Source organism: Microcaecilia unicolor, chromosome 3 (genome assembly GCF_901765095.1).
Source record: "Microcaecilia unicolor chromosome 3, aMicUni1.1, whole genome shotgun sequence".
Taxonomy (NCBI): Eukaryota; Metazoa; Chordata; class Amphibia; order Gymnophiona; family Siphonopidae; genus Microcaecilia; species Microcaecilia unicolor.
This window is the reverse complement of record NC_044033.1, coordinates 388,608,574-388,633,277: the sequence shown is the minus strand read 5'-3', so window position 1 is coordinate 388,633,277 and position 24,704 is coordinate 388,608,574. Positions and strand designations below refer to the sequence as shown.

General features: G+C 43.2%; 1 protein-coding gene across 1 annotated transcript in view; it reads right to left on the bottom strand.

The window, feature by feature from the left end:
* Positions 1-24,704, bottom strand: part of ADCY3 (adenylate cyclase 3) — a 343,482-nt gene that overhangs the window by 235,787 nt on the left and 82,991 nt on the right. The window contains exon 2 of the mRNA XM_030198682.1: positions 1,907-2,056. Within this exon, the coding sequence (XP_030054542.1) occupies positions 1,907-2,056 (150 nt within the window). The remainder of the gene's footprint in view (positions 1-1,906; positions 2,057-24,704) is intronic.

Sequence of the window (24,704 nt, the reverse complement as noted above, 5' to 3'; positions counted from 1 at the left end):
ATTTTATGAATTCCAAGTACACTACATCCAGTGCATGCCCATGATCTAATTCTTTGGTCATCCAATCAAAGAAATTGATCAGACTTGTTTGCAGAACTATACTGCCATATATCCTGAAACTTGCTGGATTTTATATACTTCACTTTCTTTCCTTTAGAAGAGGGTTCACTCATTTTTCCACCACCACATAGAAAGCAAACACTATAACAAGAAAGTTTCTTTGCTAAAACCTTGAATAATAAACAGTACTTAAAAAAAAAAACAACCCAGAGACATTTATGTGAGATTACAGCCTTTTGGAAACAGCTCAAGTCGCATTTTTTTTTGTGTGCAGGTCTAATCTAATTTAATTCAAACATTTCTAGACTGCTAGATCCTTCTGGTCCTAAGCAGTTTACAGAGTGACATGCCCATAAAGCAAATGGGCTAAATACAATATTATCATTAAAAACAACTAGAAAAAAAACAATGCTAATAGGTTATAACACTACACATTCAAATACTTCTTAAAAAATGTGTTTTCAATTTCTTTCTGAATAAAAAATAGGAAGATCTCAATCTTAATTCTGAAGGTAAATTGTTCCAGAATGAAACAAAAAAATATGGAAAAGAATGCCTTCCAATATTTACTATACTTAAGACCTACAGCCAAAGGAAAAAAAAAGTGATAGATGATTCTTAGAATGACAAATATAAACGGAAGACGAGTGCTCCAATAGACTAACCACATGACTAGATGTTAAGCTATAAAAAGCCTTAAGGACCAAACCCAAGGTCATTGGTGAATAAATGCAGAGTTTATATTATTTTGCTGGTAGTTGTTTTAATGGCATGTCTAGTATGCATATTTTGTTTGTTTGTTGTGTTTGTTTTATGAATGTGAATGTTTTTATTGTACAACAATCAAGACGACACAGCTATTTCTAGACAATGAGCTTTTGCTGTTAGTCTTGGGAAGGGGATTTTAGAAGCATATTGTTTCTCCTTGGTGCACAGCAGTTCCCACCAAGATTTTCACTCTTGACAGGCATTGTTTTTACAGTGGATTACAGTCACAGTCCTTTGGGAATTCACAGACAATCACAGGAGGCTCCTGAGGCAGGCCTATTTGGCCAAAACACATCTGTGTTGAGTCTTGATTGTTAAATAATAAATTTTTAGATCCTTTGGAGCATCATCTCCGTATTTCTTTGAATCATCTTCGCTGTTTTTCTGAGTGTTTTCAAGTCTGTGAGGACCTTGTTTCTTCTGTGTGTACACGTGTTTTTATTGTACTTTGTAACCCCTTGATATATTGGGACCTATGGATGAAGCCCTGGATGGGAGGAGCCCAGCAGGGAAAGTCATGAATCCATTTAGCACTTGAGAGTGCCCTGATTTGCGGAATCTCAGTGTGGGGTGGAGCTGGTAAACTGGTAATTATTATATAAGGGAGGACAATATTGTAGAATTTGTCCTTGGTACCTGTGTTTGAGAACTTCTATATCCCTGACAAGTGACCTGGTGGAAAGAGAGAGGGGGGTACCTGCTGAGTCAGCCCTGACAGTAGAAGAGGATCAGGGTCATTACTGTTAATCTCCTTAGCCAACAGAGGAGCTGGACTGCAGGCTAAGATTGGGGAGTCTTGCAGCAAACCGGGCTCGAGGGTAGGACGCTGTCTGCCCAAGGCCTGGTGATGGTAATGGTGTTATATTGGAGAAGACTGACTGTGGGGTGTTATCTGGCTACAGGTCGGGCGTAAAGTTTTGCACACGTGTAAGTGAATGATAAATGACAAATACATAAACAGAAAGAGATTAGCATAACTAGGCTGAAAGCAAAACTTTGAAGGAGAAAGGAGATTACTGGTGTGATTCATTGGATTTTGGCCACTATAGGTCCAAGTATAGAAAAATGCCTTTCCTACCTGTTGTTGGCTTTGTTCTTCTAGATTCAGCTTGACTTCGAGAGACTGTCGGGCCTCCAGGAATGCCTTGCGGTGCTTTCTGTCTGCCATGTAGTAAGACATGACTCCCACCGTGATGGTGCACAAGTAGATGGCAATGTTGGCCAGGATCTTTAACGACAAAGATAAGACAAAGGAAACTATTAGCAATTTCCTTGCTGTGTGTCAATTTCTCAACTAATAAGTATCTCAAACCTGTTAGATTTCAAGTTACTGGAAAATTTATTAATTTGTACACTGCAACAAGTCTAATGAAAGCTTTTCTCATATGACTGCCTGGATTAAAGGTTTCTTTTCATACTGAATATTAATTCTACAAGTTTGTAAAAGACTCATGCGATGTATTTTATTTATTAATTTAAATATTAATATATTTTATTTATTAATTTAAAGTTCATATAACCCATGCTATATACCATTCTAGATGGTTTAAAAAACCAAGACAATACATCTTCTAAAATACACAAATATAAATATCATCTCTGCCATCATATGTGAAACACAGTCATAAGGCTTGTTGTCAAACCCATCACTACTGCTGTTCAAGAAAAGCCTGTCAAAAAAAAGATACGCCTTTAATTTGCATAGATTAAACACAACCTCTATGTCCCTAGGTGGTTCTTGTCTTTGCTTTCTTACAAATGTCTCTGGTTATCCATAGATTAAACAGAAATAGGCTTTGTAAAGCCAAGTAATGCTTTTGTGTTAACATATGTTAAAAAACAGTCTTAGCATATCCAATCTACTTAAGCATTAACAGCACTTTTAATGCATGTTGAAGTTTTAATGCAAAATCTATTGCTAAGGAGGTAATGAGATGCAAAGCTATTAAAAAATGACCATTACCTATTAGCGCATAGAAAAATAATATTAAAACACACGTGGTAAACACAAACCTATTAACACAAAATCTTACTCCTCAGGAGCTAAGTTTTATGATAAAGTACAAGCCAATGTTCTACCTTTAATAATTGTAAATTAATGCAAAGCTCGTATTCATGCCCAAAACACAGCAGCAAGACTTATATTTGGAAAAACGCGCTTTGACAGCACCAAACCACTCCGAGAAAAACTGAACTGGCTTCCAATTAAGGAACGTATCGCATTCAAAATCTGCACGACAGTCCACAAAATCATCTACGGCGAGGAACCAGGATACATGACAGACCTCATCGACCTGCCACTCAGAAACACCATAAAATCAGCACGATCATACCTAAACCTCCAATACCCAAGCAGCAAAGGACTCAAATACAAATCCACTTATGTATCCAGTTTTTCCTACCTGAGCGCACAACTGTGGAACACACTACCAAAAGCAGTAAAAACCACACTCAACCACTTGAGTTTCCGGAAAGCACTAAAAACAGAACTGTTCAGAAGGGCATACCCCATTGACCCAACATAAAAAATCTGGACATTTGTGACACAGCGTAACCAAAGATCATAACGGACATATCCTGACTCTTCCTTTCTCTCACTAAGTTCTCCCCAATTGTCTTTACCTTATATGTATCTCACTCTACCATAATATCACCTTGATATTACTCACACCTTGTATTTGTTCACACCGGAATCGGTTAACGCCGATTACGGTACTATGTAAGCCACATTGAGCCTGCAAAGAGGTGGGAAAATGTGGGATACAAATGCAACAAATAAATATTAATATGGGCATTTAAAGTAAAATAAATAATGCACATTAATGCACTTTAATACATGGCCTACATGAATATCAGTATTTAGGTCCCCTTTGTTGGATTGTAAAGTAGTTCCACTTTTGTAAGGGATTAGGTCACACACGTTAGCCAAATATTCACCACAGGTCATGAATTAATGGAGAAAAATAACCAGTGCTATGTTTCCATATTGAAGGTCTCTAGTAGATTATTCATTGATGAGGTAGAGCTGTGGATCTGTTACTAGGTTCAATTCTTGTGGGAGCCCTCCCTGATGCATTGGGCAGTGTTAGTCCAGCAATGTTCAATGTCCTAGTGATGCTGGTGATAGCAGCTCAAAGTGTTGTCTGTCAGCTTCTTCACAACTGACTTGGGCACTGTGCAGCTGAATCAGGGTGGGCTCAACTGGTGGGGCTTGGGGATCCCAGCTAGATAAGGTAATTTTAATTTTGGGGGGATTGCTGGAGAAGGAGGAGGGAGGAAGAGGAAAGGGAAAGCAAGGTGAGACAGAGGAAATGGGTTGTTTGCTAGAGAACTATGCTAGGAGTCAAAATTTGCGTTTCATTAATTTCCCTATGTACCAATGATAAAACCTGGAGATATGTTGAAGAGATATTTAATGGAAAATTTATGTATACCTGAAACTAATTTACCGCCGTTTTCAAAGGTCTCTGAGGCAAATCTCCACCTTACTTTTCTCTGCACAATCCCCATGACACACACACTCCATCTACCATTTGCCAGCCCTCCCCCTCCCATGATACCTACATCCTCCATCTACCTTTATTTAGCCTTCCACACCACAGAGACATAATCCACCATTCTCCAGCTCCCACCACCCATGACACACACACACACACACTGTCCATTTTCTCCAGCCCCTCCCCATGGCATAGACTACCCCATTCACCTTGTAGCAGCCCTTCCCCCTCCAATGGCACACACCATCCCATCCACTTTCCTAAAGTCTTACACCTCCTTCCCATGGCACACACACACACACACACACACACACACACACACCCCTCATCCACCTTTTTAGATACAAGATACAAGGGGGGCCCTCTATCCACCTTGTATCCAGTCCCCCCCCCTAACACACTCCATCCATTTTTTCATACACCGCCCCCCCCCCCCCCACACACACATATAATCCATCTACCTTTTTTTCAGGTACCTCCTCTCCCTGCCTGACTGCCTCCCTCCCTGCACACACACCACTACAGTGTGGGAAGAGAGCGGAGCGGCACAACCGAACATTGGACTGCTTCCTCCTCCTCCTCTGCTGTCCTGGGCCTGACTGTTCCTTTGAAACACACAGGCCTCTGTACAACCGTGCGGCTTAAAGAAACCGCCGGGGACCAAGATGGCAGAGAAGGCAGAAGCAGCCCGATGTACGGCTGGGCAGTTTCTCTTCCTTGCCACACTAGAGTGGTGTGTGTACAGGAAGGGAGGGAGGTAGTCGGAATAGCAGTGCAGCATGACACAGATGCTCCAACAGCAAACTGCCCAGAATTCTGCATGGAAATGGCATTCTGTGGAGGTGGGGAATTTTGTGCAAATTCTTTATTGTGCAGTACCGCAGAATTCCCCCGGGCAGGGGTGGACTGACTATACGGGCAATTGGGCAGTGCCCAAGGGCCCAGAGGCTCTGTCCGGTTGCCTGCCGCCTCCGCCACACACTATAGCACCCCATGATCCTATCCTGAAGGGCCCTGGTGGTCTAGTGGCCTCTGCGTGGGGAGGGGGGGCAGGAATGAACAACAGTCTTTCCTGCTCACTGCCACTATTCTGCACAGCGCCGTGTTGTTTCAAAAATTGGTTGCCGGATCTGTCGAGACCCACAAGACCACCATGGGAAGTCTCGGCCGCCATTTTGAAAGCACAGTGGTGCTAGGTAGAATAGGAGTAGTGGGCAGGATAAAAGTGGGGTTCTTTACTGCCCCCGAAGAAGCCACTAGACCACCGGGCCCTTCAAGGTAGGACCAGGAAGGGCCCACTGAGGCTCAGGTGACTGTGGTGCGTGTGTGTGTGTGGGGGGGGGGGGGGGCAGCAATGTAGTAGTGGTGGGGCCCAGATCACCCTCACCACCCGGGGGCCCAGATCACTCAGTCCTCCCCTGCCCCCAGGAGTACTGAATGTCTCTGGTGCAGCCACTCCAGCTGTCTTCCCCCTAGTATCTCTAGCATTGCTAATAATATACATACTAAGAGGGCAATTCTTTAACTTGATGCCTTCAGTTTGGTATATTGATGCTTCTTGCTGAGTGTCAATTCTATAAAGCAGCTGTGCATCAAGATGCTGTTAGAGAATACTAGCATAAACCCAAATTAGTGCACCTACATTTAGGCTCGACTATGTACTCCAGGTCAATGGCTCGTTAAATAGAGACGCCTAAGTGCAATGCCTGTAATTTATAGTAGTCTATAAGTTCCATGTGTAAAATTGGAGACACACCCATACCTCTCCCATGCTCCGCCCATGTATATGCCCTCTTGCAGTTACCTGCTACGACACTTACACGCTACCTTATAGACTAATGTGTAGTGCAATTATGTGCATAAGAACCAATTATTTCAGCACTTATGTGCACAATGCACGTGTTTGTGAATAGTGGTGTTCAAAAGCACTGTATAGAAATACCGTGAGGGTCTTTTTTTTTTTTTTCTGGTAGGTTGCCAAATGGCCACCAGGCTTCAAATCTGCTGGCCTTTAGTTTATTGTTGAGTTGCCATTTTTACCACCGCTTCATTGGCTTCCATTGGATTTCAGAATTACATATAAGATCTTATTTATGATTTTTAAGGTGGCACAGTACTGAACTCCAGGTTATTATGGCTTCTGTTTTACATCCTTATTCCTCTGCACACCTGATATGTTTTTTTTCCCCTCAGGACACCTATGTAGTTCCATCAATAAATGAAAGCAGAAAACAGTTGACAATGGCAAGAGCATTCTCAGTGTATCCTCTTGTCTGTGGAATGCACTTCCTCTTGAACTCTGTACAATGAGTGATGCAGGTGAGTTTCATAAGGACTTCAAGACCTATTTTTTCCAACAGGCATTCCAGGGATGAGCATGGGATGAGGAGGGGGTTAGAGAGCTTCTATGTAGTGCTTCATATGTCTGTTTAGATAGATTTTTGTTTTTCTGCCTTCATAGAAATTTTGTTTTCTGCTTTCATAGACATGTATCAGTATAATTGTATTTTACATGTAATTGATGTGAATGGTTATTGTACCTCAGCTTGAATCATGTTAAAAATCTGTAAATAATAAATAGTATATAGTTTATTCAATTTACTATACCGTTAAACTCTATAACAGGAACACAGGGGTGTACAATCACCAAAGCAGAAACAACAAAGAAAAGAACTCCATTATTCAATAGGAAAACACTCACAAAGAAACCTAAACATACACCCAAAGACCACCATTTGCCAAATCTACAAGGGAGCTGCGCCAAAAGCTGCCACATAATAATGTGTCTTTAACAAACTCTTAAAATGTTTCAATGATCCCACCCCTCACAAATCCCTGTGTAACGCATTCCAAAGTAAGGGGGGCGAATACAAGAAAGCCCCAGATCTCATGGACTCCAGGTGGGCTCTACCCACTGAAGGAACAGTCAGTCTGAACTCATTCAGTGACTGCTGTGTCTGCCCCAGTAGATATGGAATGATATGCCACACAAGGGGCGGGGGAAGTTTCTCATAAAAAGCCCTGAGTTAAAGCCATCAGTTTAAATAAAATCCTAAACTTAATGGGTAGCTAATGGTACTGTAAATATAATGGAGTCATGTGATCGAAGCAATGCACCTTCCCCAGTAATCGTAATGAAATGTTCTGTAAAGTCTGAAGTTTCCTAAGATTAGTACCATATAACCCTACCAGGACAGCATTTCCATAATCAAACTGGGACATAAAACTGGCATGTAAAAGAGTTTGAAAAATGTCATTTTCAAAAAAAGCCCCAATGGCCCCCAAAGCCCCAATTTACAAAGGGCAGAATAACCCCTGTGGATCACCATTGCTACTAGATCTGCAAATGAAAGCTGAAAATCTTTGAGAACAACTAAGTATTTAAGTATTAACAATAGGTATTTCAACATCCAGCAACACTATAGCAGTCTTGGACAATCTTGCTTCCCTGTTAACCAAGCAGCCGTAGTTTTACCCATATTCAATACTAACTGATGCTTCCGTAACCACTAGGACACTGCTACAAGCCTAAAGTGATCCCACAGGAGATACCCTGGCAACCAACAGGATTTCATCTGCATAAACAGAAACACTAGTATCAAAAGCTTGTATCGCTGCCAACAGCAGTCCCAAAGAGATGTTAAACAAAATTGAAGACAGTGACGAACTCCGTGGGACCCCAGAACCCAAGGATCTGGATTGAGAGACCTCAGTGCCATCAGTAACAGCAAAAGTGCAACCCTCCAAAAAAGAACTAAACCATATATTATTTGTATTAGCTGTACCTAATGGTTAGAGCAGTGGGTTGAGATTCAGAGATGCCAGAGTTCAAATCCCACTGCTGAGATCTTGGGCAAGTCACTTAACTCTCCGCTGCCTCAGATATAAACTTAGACTGTAAGCTCTCCAGAGACAGGAAAATACATTTTGTACCTGAAGGTAACCTGCCTTGAGCTATTACTGAGGAAGGTGTGAGCTAAATCCAAATCCAAAATCCAGTACCAGGTGTATTTTGAAGTTATACAAAACCCCATAAAAGTCATTCAGAAACTGTACAGTAGAGCAATTCTACCATAACATAACAGCACTAACTTCTATAAGTCACACAATAAGGGCCTACCTAGGAAAAGGCAGTACTGTAAACATTGCAGTGAGCACTAAACATCAGTACACCTATTGCAAAACTTCACTCCAGCCCTCCCATTCCACTTCCTCTTATTCCCCAGTCTTTCACAAACTCTTCACTTTTTTCCCTGCTCCCATTCAGTATTTCTTCTCTCCCCCTTCTATCTGTCATCTCATCTCTCTCCCATCCACCTTCCATCCAACTTTGCTCCTGTCTTCTTTCTCCCTCTATGTCCAGCATTGCCCCTCTATCTCTCTACTCCCACCTGTCTCCAACATTATCCCTCTATTTTCTTACAACTTTCCTGTGTCAAGCCTCTTTGCTATTGCCATATCCATATCTAGCATCTACCCATCACCCTATTCATGCCCCCCTACTTCGAGTATCCCCCTTTTGGGTCTGTAGCCTTTCTTTTCCTCATCCCCATGCCAGTATATTCATCTTTCATCCTACTTCCCCTCATATTCCCACCCCATACCAAGCAACCATATCCTCTTTCTTTCCCTTCTCACCTGGTCCAGCATCTCTGTCCCCCACCAGTCCAGCATTTTCTTTCCTTCCATGCTCCCTGTTGCTACCTTTGCTGCCAGCATTTTCTGAGACCTGTGGCAGTGACAAAAACTGAAGAGAGGCACAGAACCACAGCCACTCTGTGCACTGCTGCTGGCTCTACCAGTCCAACCTCCTCTAGGGTAGACTTAGGAGTGGGGGAGTGGCCAAATGGTTAAAGCCTGAAACCCAGAGAAGCCCAGGTCAAATCCCACTGTTGGTCCTTGTGACCTTGGACAAGTGACTTAATCCTACATTTCTCAGGTACAAACTTAGGGGTCAGGAGAATACTGTACCTGAATAAAACTAATCTTGAGCTACAACTGAAAAAGATGTAAGCTTATTTCAAAATCCACTTCCTGTTTCAGAAGAGCAGAGGCACCAGCCCCATGCCTCTTTTCTTTTTTTGTCACTGTGTCAGTTCCATGGAAGCTGAAGTGGTGGAGGAAGCAGTGGTGGCAGAGGGGGGTGGGAGGGAGGCCATAGTTGGGGCTGGGAGGCTTTAGCACAACATGTACACATATGTGCTAGAGAGGAGCCAGCTGTCTTGGTACATGCAGGTACTAATGACATAGAAAAGTGTGGGAGGTAGGTTCTGGAAGCCAAATTTAGGCTTTTAGGTAGAAAATTAAAATCCAGAACCTCCATAGTAGCTTTCTCAGAAATGCTGCCCACTTCACCACAGAAACAAAGAGCAAGGCAGAGCTCCGGATTCTCGGTGCCTGGAAGATAAGATGGTGTAGAGAGGAGGGATTAGATTTGTTGGGAACTGGGCAACATTCTGGTGAAGGGGAGGGCTATTCCAGACAGATGGACTCCACCTTAACTAGGGTGGAACCAGGCTGCTGGCATCAACATTTAAAAAGGAGCTAGAACAGCTGTTAAATTAGAATCTGGGGAAAAGCCAACAGTTGTTCAAGAAGGCATGGTTTGAAATGAGGGAAATTTGAAGGATATCATCAAAACAGTGAAGTTAGGGTATCCTGAAAGAGAAGTTGCAACATAGGCAAAACTAGACCAGGTGCCTTTAAATAAGGAACAGACAGACTTGAAAGATTAGAAATTATCACTGTCAACTGCTGAGTAAGTTGTTAATAGGAATAAAAAACATTGTTTGAAGTGTCTGTATACAAATGTTAGAAGGGATAATTAGAATATATTGCACTAAATGAAAAGATAGATATAATAGGCATCTCTGAGGCCTGGTGGAAGGAAGGTAATCAATGAGAAACTGTCATACCTGGTACAAATTATATTGCAGTGACAGAGCGGATCAAATTGGTGGCGGGGTAGCGCTACATGTCAAAAAGGGCCTTTAGTCAAATAGAATAAAATATCTGCAGGAAACAAAATACACCTTGAAGTTCTTAGGGGTAAAAATTCCATCTGTAAGGGGAAAACAATCGTGACAAGGATATACTACTTTCCACCAAAAGATGTATGAGAAGAGATTGGAAGACCCTGAATATGTGTACCCTAGAGGAAAGCATGGATTGTGGAGATATGATACTATAACACTAAAGGACATGAATTGAGGTTGTGAGTGGTAGGCTTGGAGTAACGTTAGGAAATATTTTTTCACAAAAGTAGTTAATGCCTGGAATGCCCTCCCAGGGGAAGTGGTGGATACAAAAACAGTGATAGAGAGATGTGGTAGTCGTGTTAGTCCACTTTTAAAGGTAATCAATAGAAATAGAATAAAATAAAACATGGAAAAGAAAATAAGATGATATCTTTTTTATTGGACTAAGAATACATTTTTTTGATTAGCTTTCGAAGGTAGCCTTCTTCGTCAGATCAGAAATAAGCAAATGTTGATAGATGACATTATATATAAGTGAAACATCAAAGCATTTCAGTGACAGTCTAACAGGATGGGGGTGGGTAGGTGAGAGACAGGGAGGGCCAGGTGGATGAGGGACAGGGAGATATGCATGGTGATAAGAGGGTAGCCAAAGGATTTTTGATTCTCAGGCCTTTAGGAATGATGCCATTCTTCTTGCAGATTGTCAGAAAGTAAAAATGACTGTCCACTTTTGTTTCTTTTTCCATAAGTTTGCTCATTTGCTTTTTCATGCGGCTATATGCGGTATCTTCCAACTCGAGTAGAGAGATGTGGTAACCGTGTTAGTCCACTTTTTAAAGGTAATCAATAGAAATAGAGTAAAATATAACATGGAAATGTATTAAGTTAGTCCAATAAAAAAGGTATCATCTTATTTTCTTTTCTATGTTTTATTTTATTCTATTTCTATTGAAAAACAGTGATGGAATTCAAAAAAGTGTGGGATGAACACAGAGGATCCCTAATTAGAAAGAGGATGGTATAAACATAAAACTTAAATGACCCCACGGATGTTGATATTTTGAGTGGTACATAGATGGTGACCCCAGCTGTGAGAAACTAAGGCCAGTACTGGGCAGACTTCAACATAATGCAACATGCTAGGACTGTCAGAAAGTCAGGCCTGGCCTAGAATCTTCAATCTCCCTCTTGGAACTGGGCAACTTCATAGCTCTGAATTTCCCAATATGAACTTCTATTTTGTCCACCAAAACTGTGTCTGCAGTGTCTTCTTGAACTATTTAATTACAATGCATTGGGTTCTGGGAAGAGAATTCTTCCCTCCATCCCCCATCAGAGAATCCATGCCAGAGTTTACAAGCTGTCTGTGAGATTTGGCTTTCTTAGTAAGCCCTTCTTTTATATGTGTACTTGGGAGTGGGGTTTAGAATTACATCAGCAAATACTAACTTTTTTTGCACATGGGAAAAAAAATCATTTTCATATTTTTAAACCAGAGGCTCTTGGGGGCTTGTGAAAAGTCTCAGCAGTGGAAATGGAAATCCTCATTTATTTGGAGAACAGGATCAGAGCCATCGGCAGCGTTTACTTTTCCCATGCTACCTTACCATAATGCTTTAACCCTGTCTTGGAAAAAATCTAGTTTGTCTCAACATTTATTGGGCATTCTACAAACACTGTATCCAACAAAGGGTATAACCTCAATATACACAGGCAAACACGTTTGTAAGGTTTGTATCTGTTAAAATAAAGATACAGTAATAAGAACATTATTGATAACCTTTCCTTTAGGACAGTAAATATTCTTCTTCCTATCCCTTTAGGGGATAATTTTATAAAAGAGTTTTCACATGTGAGCCCTGTTTTGCATAGGTAAAAGTCTCTTATGGGTTGCACGTGTAAAAGTGCATGCAGTGACAAGAAGGCATATGGGATCGCTTAGGAATAGGAAGAATTAGGGGTTACAGAGGATGGGCAGACTGGATGGGTCATATGGCCTTTATCTGCCGTCATGTTTCTCTGTTTCTATCTACTCTTATGTGGCCTGTATATAGGTGTGTTCAGGGTAGTGTCACAGTTTACACAAGTAGGTTCTAAAATATGCACCTATGTTCGTACTTCACCCATGTATATTTAGACCTGCTCCCAATAAATAAGTAAATAAATATATACATACAGACGTAGATAAATAAGTAAATCATAACAAATAAATAAAAATAATAATAAATAAATGCACGCAGATGCATTTTAGAACGATTTTGGCATCTTGTATGAGGATATTTTACAAAAGATCATAGCTCCCTATGGAGCTCATTTTTGAGACAGAGACATCTCAAAATGGCCAAAAACATGTCCATTTGCCAAAAACGTCTAAATCCTGATTTTCAAAAAGGCAGAGTTTGGACACTTTCCACTGAGTTTGTCCAAATAGGAAAGGGGTGTGTTGTGTGCATGTTTTGGGTGGAACTAGGCCAGGACTAAAATTAGGATGTCTGTGAGCGATAACGGGACATGAAGGCTCATCCAAATAAGAAAAGAAGGGCGTTTGTATTTAGACCTGTTTCAATCACGCCCAAGTAGCATAAAGGCAGTGGTGTACCTACTTTAGTTGCCACCTGGGGCAGAGCACCCCTTCCTCTGAGCAAGGGTGTGCGCAGAGCAGGCACACGGCTGTCAGCTCTGCCAGTCCCCTGCCCTGGAGCAGGAAGTTGATGTCAGAGGGGGCAGGGCACCGGCAGAGCCAACAGCCACGTACTTGCTCCACGCACCCCCTTGCTGCCTGTACCTGGGGTAGACCGCCTCCACCACCCCACCCTTGGTACTCTAGAACAAAAAGGTGCTCTGAATGACCAGCTGACCACTGGAAGGATTAAGGCATCCTCCCCCCCCAATAATCCCCCAGTTGATGCTGTCTCCCTCCCATCGCTTTAAGAAGTGAAACTGAAAAAGGGCACCAGGCTGTGTGACAGCATCAGATATTTTGGGCATACCCAACAGAGCAGCAAGTAGCTCCCAGGAGTAGCCTAGTGGTCAGTGCAGTAGACTGTGAACAACGGGACCCAGGTACAAATCCCACTCTACCTAGCATATCTGTGGTGGAAATTGTGAGCTGTCCAAAACCACCTCATTATCTACCATACCTAAATATAGCAGACACGTACAAGGTGGAAGATAATTGTATTTACCTTTAACAGTGTACTGCCTTCCAATATCATAAGAACATAAGCGCTGCCATACTGGGACAGACCAAAAGTCCATCAAGCAGCTGGTACAGGAGCTGATGAGAGAAGGAAAAATTATAGACTTAGTCATTTGTGGAGCGCATGATCTGGTATGGGAGGTAACAGTCCGGGGGCCACTTGACAACAGTGATCATAACTTGATCGCCCTTGAAATTTGCTTTCAAAAAGGTAAACATAGGAGGTCAAATATGTTAGCGTTTAACTTTAAAAAAGGAAGCTATGATAAAATGAGAAGAACGGTAAAAAAAAAAATTAAAGGAGCGACTGAGAAGGTTAGAAACCTACAACAGGTGTGGATGCTGTTCAAAAACACCGTCCTGGAGGCCCAGGCCAAACATTTTCCATGTATCAGAAAAGGAGGACGAAAACTAAACGACAGCCGGCGTGGTTAAAAAATGAGGTAAAGGAGATTATTGGAGCTTAAAAAGGAATCCTTCAGAAAATGGAAGAAAGAACCGAATGAAGAAAATAAGAAGCGGCATAAGGAATGTCAAGTCAGATGCAAAGTGCTGGTAAGAAAGGCAAAGAGGGATTTTGAAAGAAAGATAGCGCTAGAGGCGAAAACTGATAGTAAACATTTTTTTAGATATATTAAAAGCAGGAAGCCAGCAAAAGAATCAGTTGGCCCGCTGGATGACCAGGGTATAAAAGGGGCGATCAAGGAAGACAAAGAAATAGCAGAAAAACTAAATGAGTTCTTTGCTTCGGTCTTCACCAAGGAAGATTTGGAAGGGATACCGGTGCCGGACAGGGTATTCGAGGCTGACGAGTCGGAAAAACTTAATGAAATATCTGTAAACCTGGAAGACGTAATGGAGCAGTTCTGCAACCTGAAGAGTAGCAAATCTCCTGGACCAGATGGTATTCATCCCAGGGTATTGATAGAACTAAAAAATGAGCTGGCAGAGCTACTGTTACTGATTTGTAATTTATCCTTAAGATCGAGCATGGTACCGGAAGATTGGAGGGTGGCCAATGTAACGCCAATTTTTAAAAAAAGGTTCCAGAGGAGATCCCGGAAATTATAGACCGGTGAGTCTGACGTTGGTGCTGGGCAAAATGGTAGAGACTATAATCAAGAACAAAATTACAGAGCACATTCAAAAGCATGGACTAATAGGACAAAGTCAACATGGATTTAGTGAAGGGAAGTCTTGCCTCACCAATCTGCTGCATTTCTTTGAAGGGGTAAACAAACATGTAGACAAAGGTGAGCCAGTTGATATTGTGTATCTAGATTTTCAGAAGGCATTTGATAAAGTCCCTCATGAAAGACTACAGAGGAAATCAAAGGGGCATGGGATCGGAGGTAGTGTCTTACTGTGGATTAAAAACTGGTTGAAAGATAGGAAACAGAGAGTAGGGTTAAAAGGTCAATATTCGCAATGGAGAAGGGTAGTTAGTGTGGTCCCTCAGGGATCTGTGCTGGGACCTCTGCTTTTTAACATATTCATAAATGATCTAGAGATGGGGGTAACTAGTGAGGTAATCAAATTTGCTGATGACACAAAGTTATTCAAAGTCGTCAAATCGCGGGAAGATTGTGAAAAATTACAAGAGGACCTTACAAGACTGGGAGACTGGGCATCTAAATGGCAGATGGTGTTTAATGTGAACAAGTGCAAAGTGATGCATGTGGGAAAGAGGAACCCAAACTATAACTACGTCATGCAGGGTTCAGCATTAGGAGTCACGGACCGAGAAAGGGTCTAGGTGTTGTCACTGATGATACGTTGAAACCTTCTGCTCAATGTGCTGCTGTGGCTAGGAAAGCAAAAAGAATGCTGGGTATCATTAGGAAAGGGATGGAAAACAAAAATGAGGATATTATTCTGCCATTGTTTCGCTCCATGGTGCGACCGCACCTCGAGTATTGTGTTCAATTCTGGTCGCCGCACCTCAAAAAAGATATAGTGGAATTAGAAAAGGTGCAAAGAAGGGCGACAAAAATGATACAGGGGATGGGACGACTTCCCTATGAGGAAAGGCTGAAGAGGCTGGGGCTCTTCAGCTTGGAGAAAAGACGGCTGAGGGGAGATATGATAGAGGTCTACAAGATAATGAGTGGAATGGAACAGGTCGATGTGGAGCATCTGTTTACGCTTTCCAAAAATACTAGGACAAGGGGGCATGTGATGAAGCTGCAGTGTAGTAAATTTAAAATGAATTGGAGGAACTTTTTCTTCACTCAACGCGTAGTTAGACTTTGGAATTTATTGCCGGAAAAAGTGGTTAAGGCGGTTGATGTGGAGGGGCATAATCGAATGCGAACGCCCATCTCCATGGGCGTCTATCTCCGAAAACGGGTACGTGAAGGGGTGGGACAAACCGTATTTTCGGAAAAAATGGGCGTCCATCTTTTTTCCGATAATACGGTTTGGCCCAGCCAAATGCATCGGATTTCTGTGGTTTTGAGCTGGGTGGTTTCGTTTTTCAGTGATAATGGAAACTGAAGGCGTCCAGCTCAAAAACAACCAAATCCAAGGCATTGGGTCGTGGGAGGGGCCAGGATCGTAGTGCACTGGTCCCCCTCACATGCCAGGACACCAACCGGGCACCCTAGGGGGCACTTGTAACAATTAAAAAAAAAAGTTAACTACCTCTGAAGTCCATAGCTCCCTTCCCTTGGGTGCTGAGCCCCCCAAATCCCACTCCCCACAACTCTACACCATTATCATAGCACTTATGGCTGAAGGAGGGCACCTAGATGTGGGTACAGTGGGTTTTGGGGGCGGTTTGGAGGGCTCCCATTTACCACCACAAGTGTAACAGGTAGGGGGGGATGGGCCTGGGTCCACCTGGCTGAAGTCCACTGCACCCACTAACAACTGCTCCAGGGACCTGCATACTGCTGTGATGGAGCTGGGTATGACATTTGAGGCTGGTATACAGGCTAGAAAAAAAAAGTTTTTAAAGTTGTTTTTTTTTTGGGTGGGAGGGGATTAGTGACCACTGGGGGAGTCAGGGGTGGTCATCCCCAATTCCCTCTGGTGGTCATCTGGTCATTTAGGGCACTTTTTTGGGACTTGTTCGTGAAAAAAAAGAGTCCAAAAAAAGTGACCCAAATTCGCACTAAAAGCTCCTTTCTTTTTTCAATTATCAGCCAAGGACGCCCATCTCTCCTCTGCTGATAAACACGCCCCAGTCCCACCTTCACCACGCCTCTGACACGCCCCTGTCAACTGTGGCCGTTTCCGCGACAGATTGCAGTTGAAGATGCCCAAAATTGGCTTTCAATTATACCGATTTGGGCACCCACAGGAGAAAGACGCCCATCTCCCGATTTGGGTCGAAATATGGGCGTCTTTCTCTTTCGAAAATAAGGCAGTTAGCGGACTTTAAAAAAGGGTTGGACGGCTTCTTGGAGGAAAAGGCCATAGAATGTTATTGCATGGACTTGGGAATAATCCACTATTTCTGGGATGGGCAGGACAAATTGTTTATTCTTTTGGCCGCTGTCGGAGACAGGGTGCTGGGCTCGATGGACCCTTGGTCTGTCCCAGCATGGCGATACTTACATACTGCTTCAGGGGCTAAAACAGCTATTGAGGTCCCAAAGAGTACATACACACAATAGAGCTAAAATCCAATGAAAGCAGCAACAATCAGCCTTGCAGCTCGCAGGGTTGATAGAAACTTGAATGAGAGAAACAGTTGCTGTGTTTCTATCAACCCTGTGAACTGCAAGGCTGAATGTTGCTGCTTTCATTGGATTTTTAGCTCTATTGCATATATGTGCCCTTTGGGACTGCAATAGCTGTTTTAGCCCCTGATGCAGCCTCTAGTGAGGTGAAACATGGCCACATCGGGACATTTTACTACTGTAGAGAATGGGATATAGGCCTGGATTCCCTTCTCTACAGTAGTCCAAAGAAGAGCAGAACACACGTCTAATATGATAGAAAGGCTTTAATTGTGCCACTTTGTAAAATGTCGGCCATCTGAAACCCGGCCATCTCTGACATTTGGCCGGCCCGAACCGTATTATCGAAACGAAAGATGCCCGGCCATCTTTTTCGATAATACAGTTCGGGACCGCTGTTTGCGGTGCCGGCCATCTAGATGGCTGCCAATATAGACAGCCAGCGCTGTTCGATTATGCCCCTCCACCTGACCAGTTTACTAAGAATGCTAGCTCCTTCTACATCTCAACTAGCCGTTGAGCCCGTTAAAACAGACTACTATTGGAATGGGGGTTTTCCAAGGCCCCCCCCCCGAGGTCGCTGCTGCCCCCTCCCCCCCCCCGAGGTCACCGCTACCGGTACCCCCCCGGAGTCGCCGCCGCCGCCACCCTTCTACTCGGCCCAGGCCCTCTGTTTGCTATTAATTCAACTTACATCGCCGCAGCACACAGATCAGCTGAGCTCCCGTCGGCCTGGCCTTCCTTCTCTGCCTGTGTCCCGCCCTCGTGTGACGTACTGTCGGCAAGGGCGGGACACAGGCAGGGAAGGAAGGCCGACCGGAGCTCAGCTGATCTGCGTGCTGCGGCGACGTAAGTTGAATTAATTGCAATCAGAGGGCCCGGGCCGGGTGGGGGGTACCAGTGGCACCGATCTCGGGGGGGGGGGGGAGCGCAGTTTCCCTCTCTGTCCCGCCCCCGTCATCACGTATTGACACGGGGGCGGGGCAGAGAGGGAAGTCTCTACTGCGCATTTGCGAGTGAGTTCGATCACTCGCCGTTTATATGTTTGATGGCATGATTTTGTGCGTTTTTCACCTGTTTTTTTTTTAATGGACCAAAAAGATAAATATTATATTCCGTCATCTACCATGTATATGTTTTGAGCACAAAACATCTAGTAAATGACCATTTTAAAAACAAAAAGATAAATATTTTTCTTTTTCGAAAATGGCCATATCTCCTATTTGACTTTTGGATGTTTAGAGCAAAATGTCCCTCTATTTATATCAATGTGTACACTTAACCTGAAAATTAACCCTAACAAGACAAATATTCTTTGGATTGGGAACCCTTTGTTCCTCTAATCACAAATATTACTGAAACTGGTAGGGGTGGAGGTCCCTATTCAAAATTAAATTACATTACTGGGCATTCTGATTGACTCATACTTGAAGTTGCAATAGTCTAATCTAGAGGTTACTATAGTGTATATATTTGTACTTAAATCATTTTTTACTAAGAACATAGATATTGAATGTTTCACATAGTATAGACCCTTGATTTAACATCATATCAATATGGTACTTTAGCGTTACATAATTCTTAGCATAAAAATATGAACTGCTGATCACTGCATGTTATGTTATGTTGTGTTATGATGGGTCTTTTAATCCACCACTACCTGAACAGTTCAGGGCAGATTACAATCAAAAGAGAACCAAATTATAGTATCTGGGGATTATAATACAACATAATAAAAAGTTAGATCAAAGCATGTACAATTCAATACAATTGAGTAAAATCTACAAAGCATGACAAGCTCTACGAAAAAGCTAAGTTTTCAAAATTTTCATAAATTGCACATAATGTTGACACATTCCAAAGTGTAGCCAGTTGGTATCATAATGATGAGGTAAAATGCTTAGCTGGTTTCAATTTTACAGTATCTGGAAAACATAAAAGATTCCAAGTACTTTATTGAGAAACAGTACCCTGTAGAAACATCACTAAATTCAACATATAAGAGGGAACATCTCCAAACAGAATCTTAAAAACTGTTATACTTAATTTAAAATGGATACAAACTATTGGTAGCCAATGAGGGGCATAATTGAACGAAAATGTCTATCTCCATGGGCGTTTATCTCCGAGAACGGGTCCGTGAAGGGGCGGACCGAACCGTATTTTCGAAAAAAATAGACGTCCATGTTTTATTCGACAACTTGTGAGCTGGGCGTTTTTGTTTTTCAGTGATAATGGAAAATGAAAGCACCCAGCTCAAAAACGAATAAATGCAAGGCATTTGTTCGTGGGAGGGGCCAGGAGTCGTGCACTGGTCCCCCTCACATGCCAGGACACCAACCGGGCACCCTAGGGAGCACTTTTACAAAAACAAAAAAAAAAAGGTAAAAGAGCTCCCAGGTGCATAGCACCCTTCCCTTGTGTGTTGAGCCCCCCAAATCCCCCTCAAAACCCACTGCCCACAAGTCTACACCATTACTATAGCCGTAAGGGGTGAAGGGGGGCACCTACATGTGGGTACAGTGGGTTTGGGGGGGTTGGACGACTAAGCATTAAGCAGCACAATTGTAACAGGTAGGGGGGGGTGGGCCTGGGTCCACCTGCCTGAAGTCCACTGCACCCCCTAACAACTGCTCCAGGGACCTGCATACTGCTGCCAGGGAGGTGGGTATGACATTTGAGGGTGAAAATAAAAAGTTGTGAAACATCATTTTTTGTGGTGGGAGGGGGTTAGTGACCACTGGGGGAGTCAGGGGAGGTCATCCCCGATTCCCTCTGGTGGTAATCTGGTCATTTAGGGCACTTTTTGGGGCCTTATTCGTGAAAAAACAGGGTCCAGGAAAAGTGCCCTAAATTCTAGCTACAAACGCATACTTTTTTTCTATTATCGGTGAAAGGCGCCCATCTCTGTTCAGGTGATAACCACACCCCAGTCCCGCCTTCACCACGCATCTGACATGCCCCCGTCAACTCTGTATGCTTCCGCGATGGAGTGCAGTTGAAAACGTCCAAGTTCAGCTTTCGATTATACCGCGTTATTCGTTTTTGGGAGATAAACGCCTATCTCCCAATTTAGGTCGCAATATAGGCGTTTTTGTCTTTCGATTATAAGCTGGAATGTAACTTTAAATAATAACTCCTAACGTATTCATATTTTGATAAACCACAAAGCAGTCTAATGGTTGTATTTTGCATTATTTGTAGCTGATTGATTAAAGCCTTGGAGCAAAAAATCAAAACAAGATTGCAATTATCAAACTGGGATAGAACAAGAGATTGAACCTATAATCTAAAGGAATCCCTTGTAAAGTATTTTCTTACAGCCTTAAGCTTTCTAAGAATATAATACATTTTCTTAATAATTGAAGAGACGTGTTGTTACATGAATAACAGACTAACTACACCCAAAATTTTAGATTGTAAATCCAGGGAGAATAAATTCCCTTCAGTGGTAAAATTCTGTTTGTATCTTATATCATCACTCACTCCTATCCAGAGAAACTTAGTTTTCTCTTTATTAAGTTTCAAATAATGAATTCAAATCAAAAAATGTATTTATTCCTTACATTTTTGAATAAGGGATAGTTTCCTCCCAGGATGGCAAGCATGGTGAGAATACAGTGAGGTCATCTGCATAACTAAAATGGATGAAATCAGACTGATCTAAACCACTCAGAGATTGCATAAGTAAATTGAAAACCACCGGCAACAGAGGAGAACCCTGCAGCACTCTGAAGACCCCCATTCATTTTGACCACATAACTATGAATCATAAGGAAACCCAAGAACCAATCCAGTACCTTTCCTTGGATACCGCATTAGTGGAATATATTAGTCAAAATCTCACAGTCCACTAAATCATATGCAGGTTAAGATATCTATGAAACATTTTCCTATAGAAAGAAAATGCAAGAAAACCCATAGAGGGGCATAATGGAACAGAAACGCCTATCTCCATGGGCGTTTATCTCCGAGAACGGGTCCGTGAAGGGGCGGGGCGGATCGTATTTTTTAAAAGAAAAAGACGCCCATGTTTTATTCGTCAAGGTGTGAGCTGGGCGTTTTTGCTTTTCAGCGATAATGGAATATGAAATCGCCCAGCTCAAAAACGAATAAATCCAAGGCATTTGTTCGTGGGAGGGGCCAGGATTCATAGTGCACTGGTCCCCCTCACATGCCAGGACACCAACCGGGCACCCTAGGGGGCACTTTTACAAAAACCAAATAAAAGGTAAAAGAGCTCCCAGGTGCATAGTACCCTTCCCTTGGGTGTTGAGCCCCCCAAATCCCCCTCAAAACCCACTGCCCACAAGTCTACATCATTACTATAGCCCTAAGAGGTGAAGGGGGGCACCTACATGTGGGTACAGTGGGTTTGGGGGGGTTGGACGACTAGTAGCATTAAGCAGCACAATTGTAACAGGTAGGGGGGGGGATGGGCCTGGGTCCACCTGCCTGACGTCCACTGCACCCCCTAACAACTGCTCCAGGGACCTGCATACTGCTGCTTGGGAGGAGGGTATGACATTTGAGGGTGAAAGTAAAAAGTTGTGAAACATCATTTGTTGTGGTGGGAGGGGGTTAGTGACCACTGGGGGAGTCAGGGGAGGTCATCCCCGACTCCCTCTGGGGGTCATCTGGTCATTTAGGGCACTTTTGGGGGCCTTATTCGTCAAAAAACAGGGTCCAGGAAAAGTGTCCTAAATTCTAGCTCAAAACTGTTCCATTATCGGCGAAGGGCGCCCATCTCTGTTCGCCCGATAACCACGCCCCAGTTCCGCCTTCGACACGCCTTCGATACGCCCCCGTCAACTTTGTCCGCATCCGCGACGGAGTGCAGTTGAAAGCGTCCAAAGTTCGGCTTTCGATTATACCGCTTTATTTGTTTTTGTGAGAAGAACGCCCATCTCCCGATTTAGGTCGGAACTTGGGCGTTATTCTCGTTCGATTATAAGCTGGATAGTATCCCAAGTCTATACTGTGCTGGGTTGCTAATAAACAAGGAACAGGAATGAAAGTTGATGTGCCTAGAAGAGATCCCAATGTAAGAGGTAAAAGGGTAAATGAGAAAACAGGGCAGCTGAAAGTTGAAACAGGACAACAAACAAAACTCAGAAAGGGATAGAAACTGCAACACATTCCAATCGAGTAGATATATTTTTCAGTCTGATAAGCATATGAGTATGCATAGACGCAACAAACATGATGGATGCCTAATGGAATGACTCCATGGAAAAGGTCATTTATAGAAATGCAAATCTGTCTTTCATTGCTATTGTTGTGAACCCTATGTAACCCAAGTTTCACTAAAGCCCTTGCAACTGAAGGTGCATTTTCTTTCATGATCTTTCTGGTAAAACAACCCTGGAAGAAGCACAGGGAAGTGAGCCCTGGGATTGTTCTAGCTGGATCCTCCAAGTGGGTTATGTACAGGGGAAATTAAGGAAGCTCCTTAGATTATTGAAGGCCCTAGGTTTGGAGAGAAATTGTCTTTTTGCCTCTTTATGCCTCCCTATAGAGCAGTTTGAGTGCTCAAAGGTGGGAAACCTCAAGCCCTGTGGAGGGAGGACCCAGGAGAACAATCCAGGTTCCAGGACCACGGAAGAAGAAGGCACCCCAAGATGAGTTGCTTCTTTCTGCCTCTTGAATGCCAGCAATTCAAACCTTGGAGAACAGCTTCCTCTATGTCCTCTACACCCAACAAAAACACAAAAAATTGTTCTACAGCCTTGCCATCAGGAGGTTCATCAGGGACCAGCTACACCAATAACAGTTTTGAGTGTAAGCCTAATTCTTGCACAGTCATATCTTACAGACAAATCAATAGGACAGAAACGGGTTTCACTTTGATAGATTTCACAAGGGAAGGAGACTGCACAAGAACTAAGTGACAAATAGATGTAAAGTCTGGATCTATTGCAGCAGTGGGATATAATTTTTAAAAATACTCAGAAGAAATAAGCTTCAGAATTGGCAGCTGATTCATAGCCAGCATGTTTCTATTTCTCTTGGAAACAGCATTCATCACTCTACACTTTATCAGTTTGTAGGGTTATGATTCATTTGCAAAGATGTAGATAACCCTCACTGTGTCACTTCAAGGACCCCTAACCAGATGTTTACTTTAAAATGGAAGCATTTGACCATGGCTTTGGCCTTCTTATATACAAAAAGCTACAACAACTTACAACTTACTCTTTCCTATGCAGATGTCACATTTAAAAACTCATTTATGCAGCTAAGCTATTAGAGACACAAATGCTCTCATCTTTATATTGAGAGGATGCCACATTGACTGCTTTCTCTTGTTTACTTATGGATTGTTTATGTGCTGTTAAGGCACAGTGTGCAGTTTTCTGAATTTAGGGTCTCTATTACAAAGCCGGGCTAGCAGTGGCATAGCAAGGGTGGGGCGGTGGGGGCGGTCCGCCCCGGGTGCACGCCGCTAGGGGGGGGGGGTGTCAGCTCCGCTGGTTCCCTGCTCCTTCTGCCCTGGAACAGGTTACTTCCTGTTCTGGGGCAGAGGGAGCAGGGAACCAGCGGAACCGACATCCCCCCAGCGGCGTGCACATGGCAGACAAGAATGCTCTCGGGGGGGGGGGGGGGGGGCTTGGGTGATGCACCAAGGGGGGGGGGTGATGCGCTGAGGGGGGTGTCATGCTGCACCCGGGAGGGGGGGGGTGCAGCGGCAAACAGCCCCGGGTGGCAGCCGCCCTCGCTACGCCACTGCATGCTAGCAGTTCCTGCACAGCAAATGAGAAGAAGCCCATTTAGGTCCTGTGGGCTTCCTCTCATTTGCCACGCCAGAATCACTAGCATGACTTTGTAAAATAGGCCCTTAAGGCCCTATTTACTAAGCTGTGCTAGAGGCGCGTTAATGATTAGCATGCGCTACATGCTAGAGACACCCATAGGAATATATGGGTGTCTCTAGCATTTAGTGCACACTAATTTTTAGCACGCGCTAAAAATGCTAGCACACCTTAGTAAATAGGGCCCTTAAGTTTCCAATTGCTAGTGGTGAATCTCCCCAGCAGCAAGCTTGAGGATAGGGAGGGGGCATCCATAGTGGCTACCCATTTTCCATCTAGGGTCTCTTACATGCACCTGCATTTTGTACCTACTTTGCAGCCCATATCAGCATAATAAGGTTATCCCAACTTCACTCATCACAAAGGATTAAACTCTTCCGATCTCAAAAAGTCTGAAAATCCTAGGTGTCTTGTTGGATAATCACTTGCTACTGGACAGCCAAGCTAAACTCATCACAAAAAGAATGTTCCACTCCAAGTGGAGATTGAGGCGTCTCAGGCAATTCCTCACAAAGGAGCTCTTCCGTACCCTTACTCACTGGTTGGTCCTATCGCATATTGACTACTGCAGTGGAATTTATGCTGGTTGCCGAAATTTTATTCTGAAAAAGCTCCAGACTGCTCAAAACACAGGGACACAGGCTAATCACTTCAGGCACAGGCAGCTCCTTGTGACTCTGGGCAAGTCACTTAACCCTCCA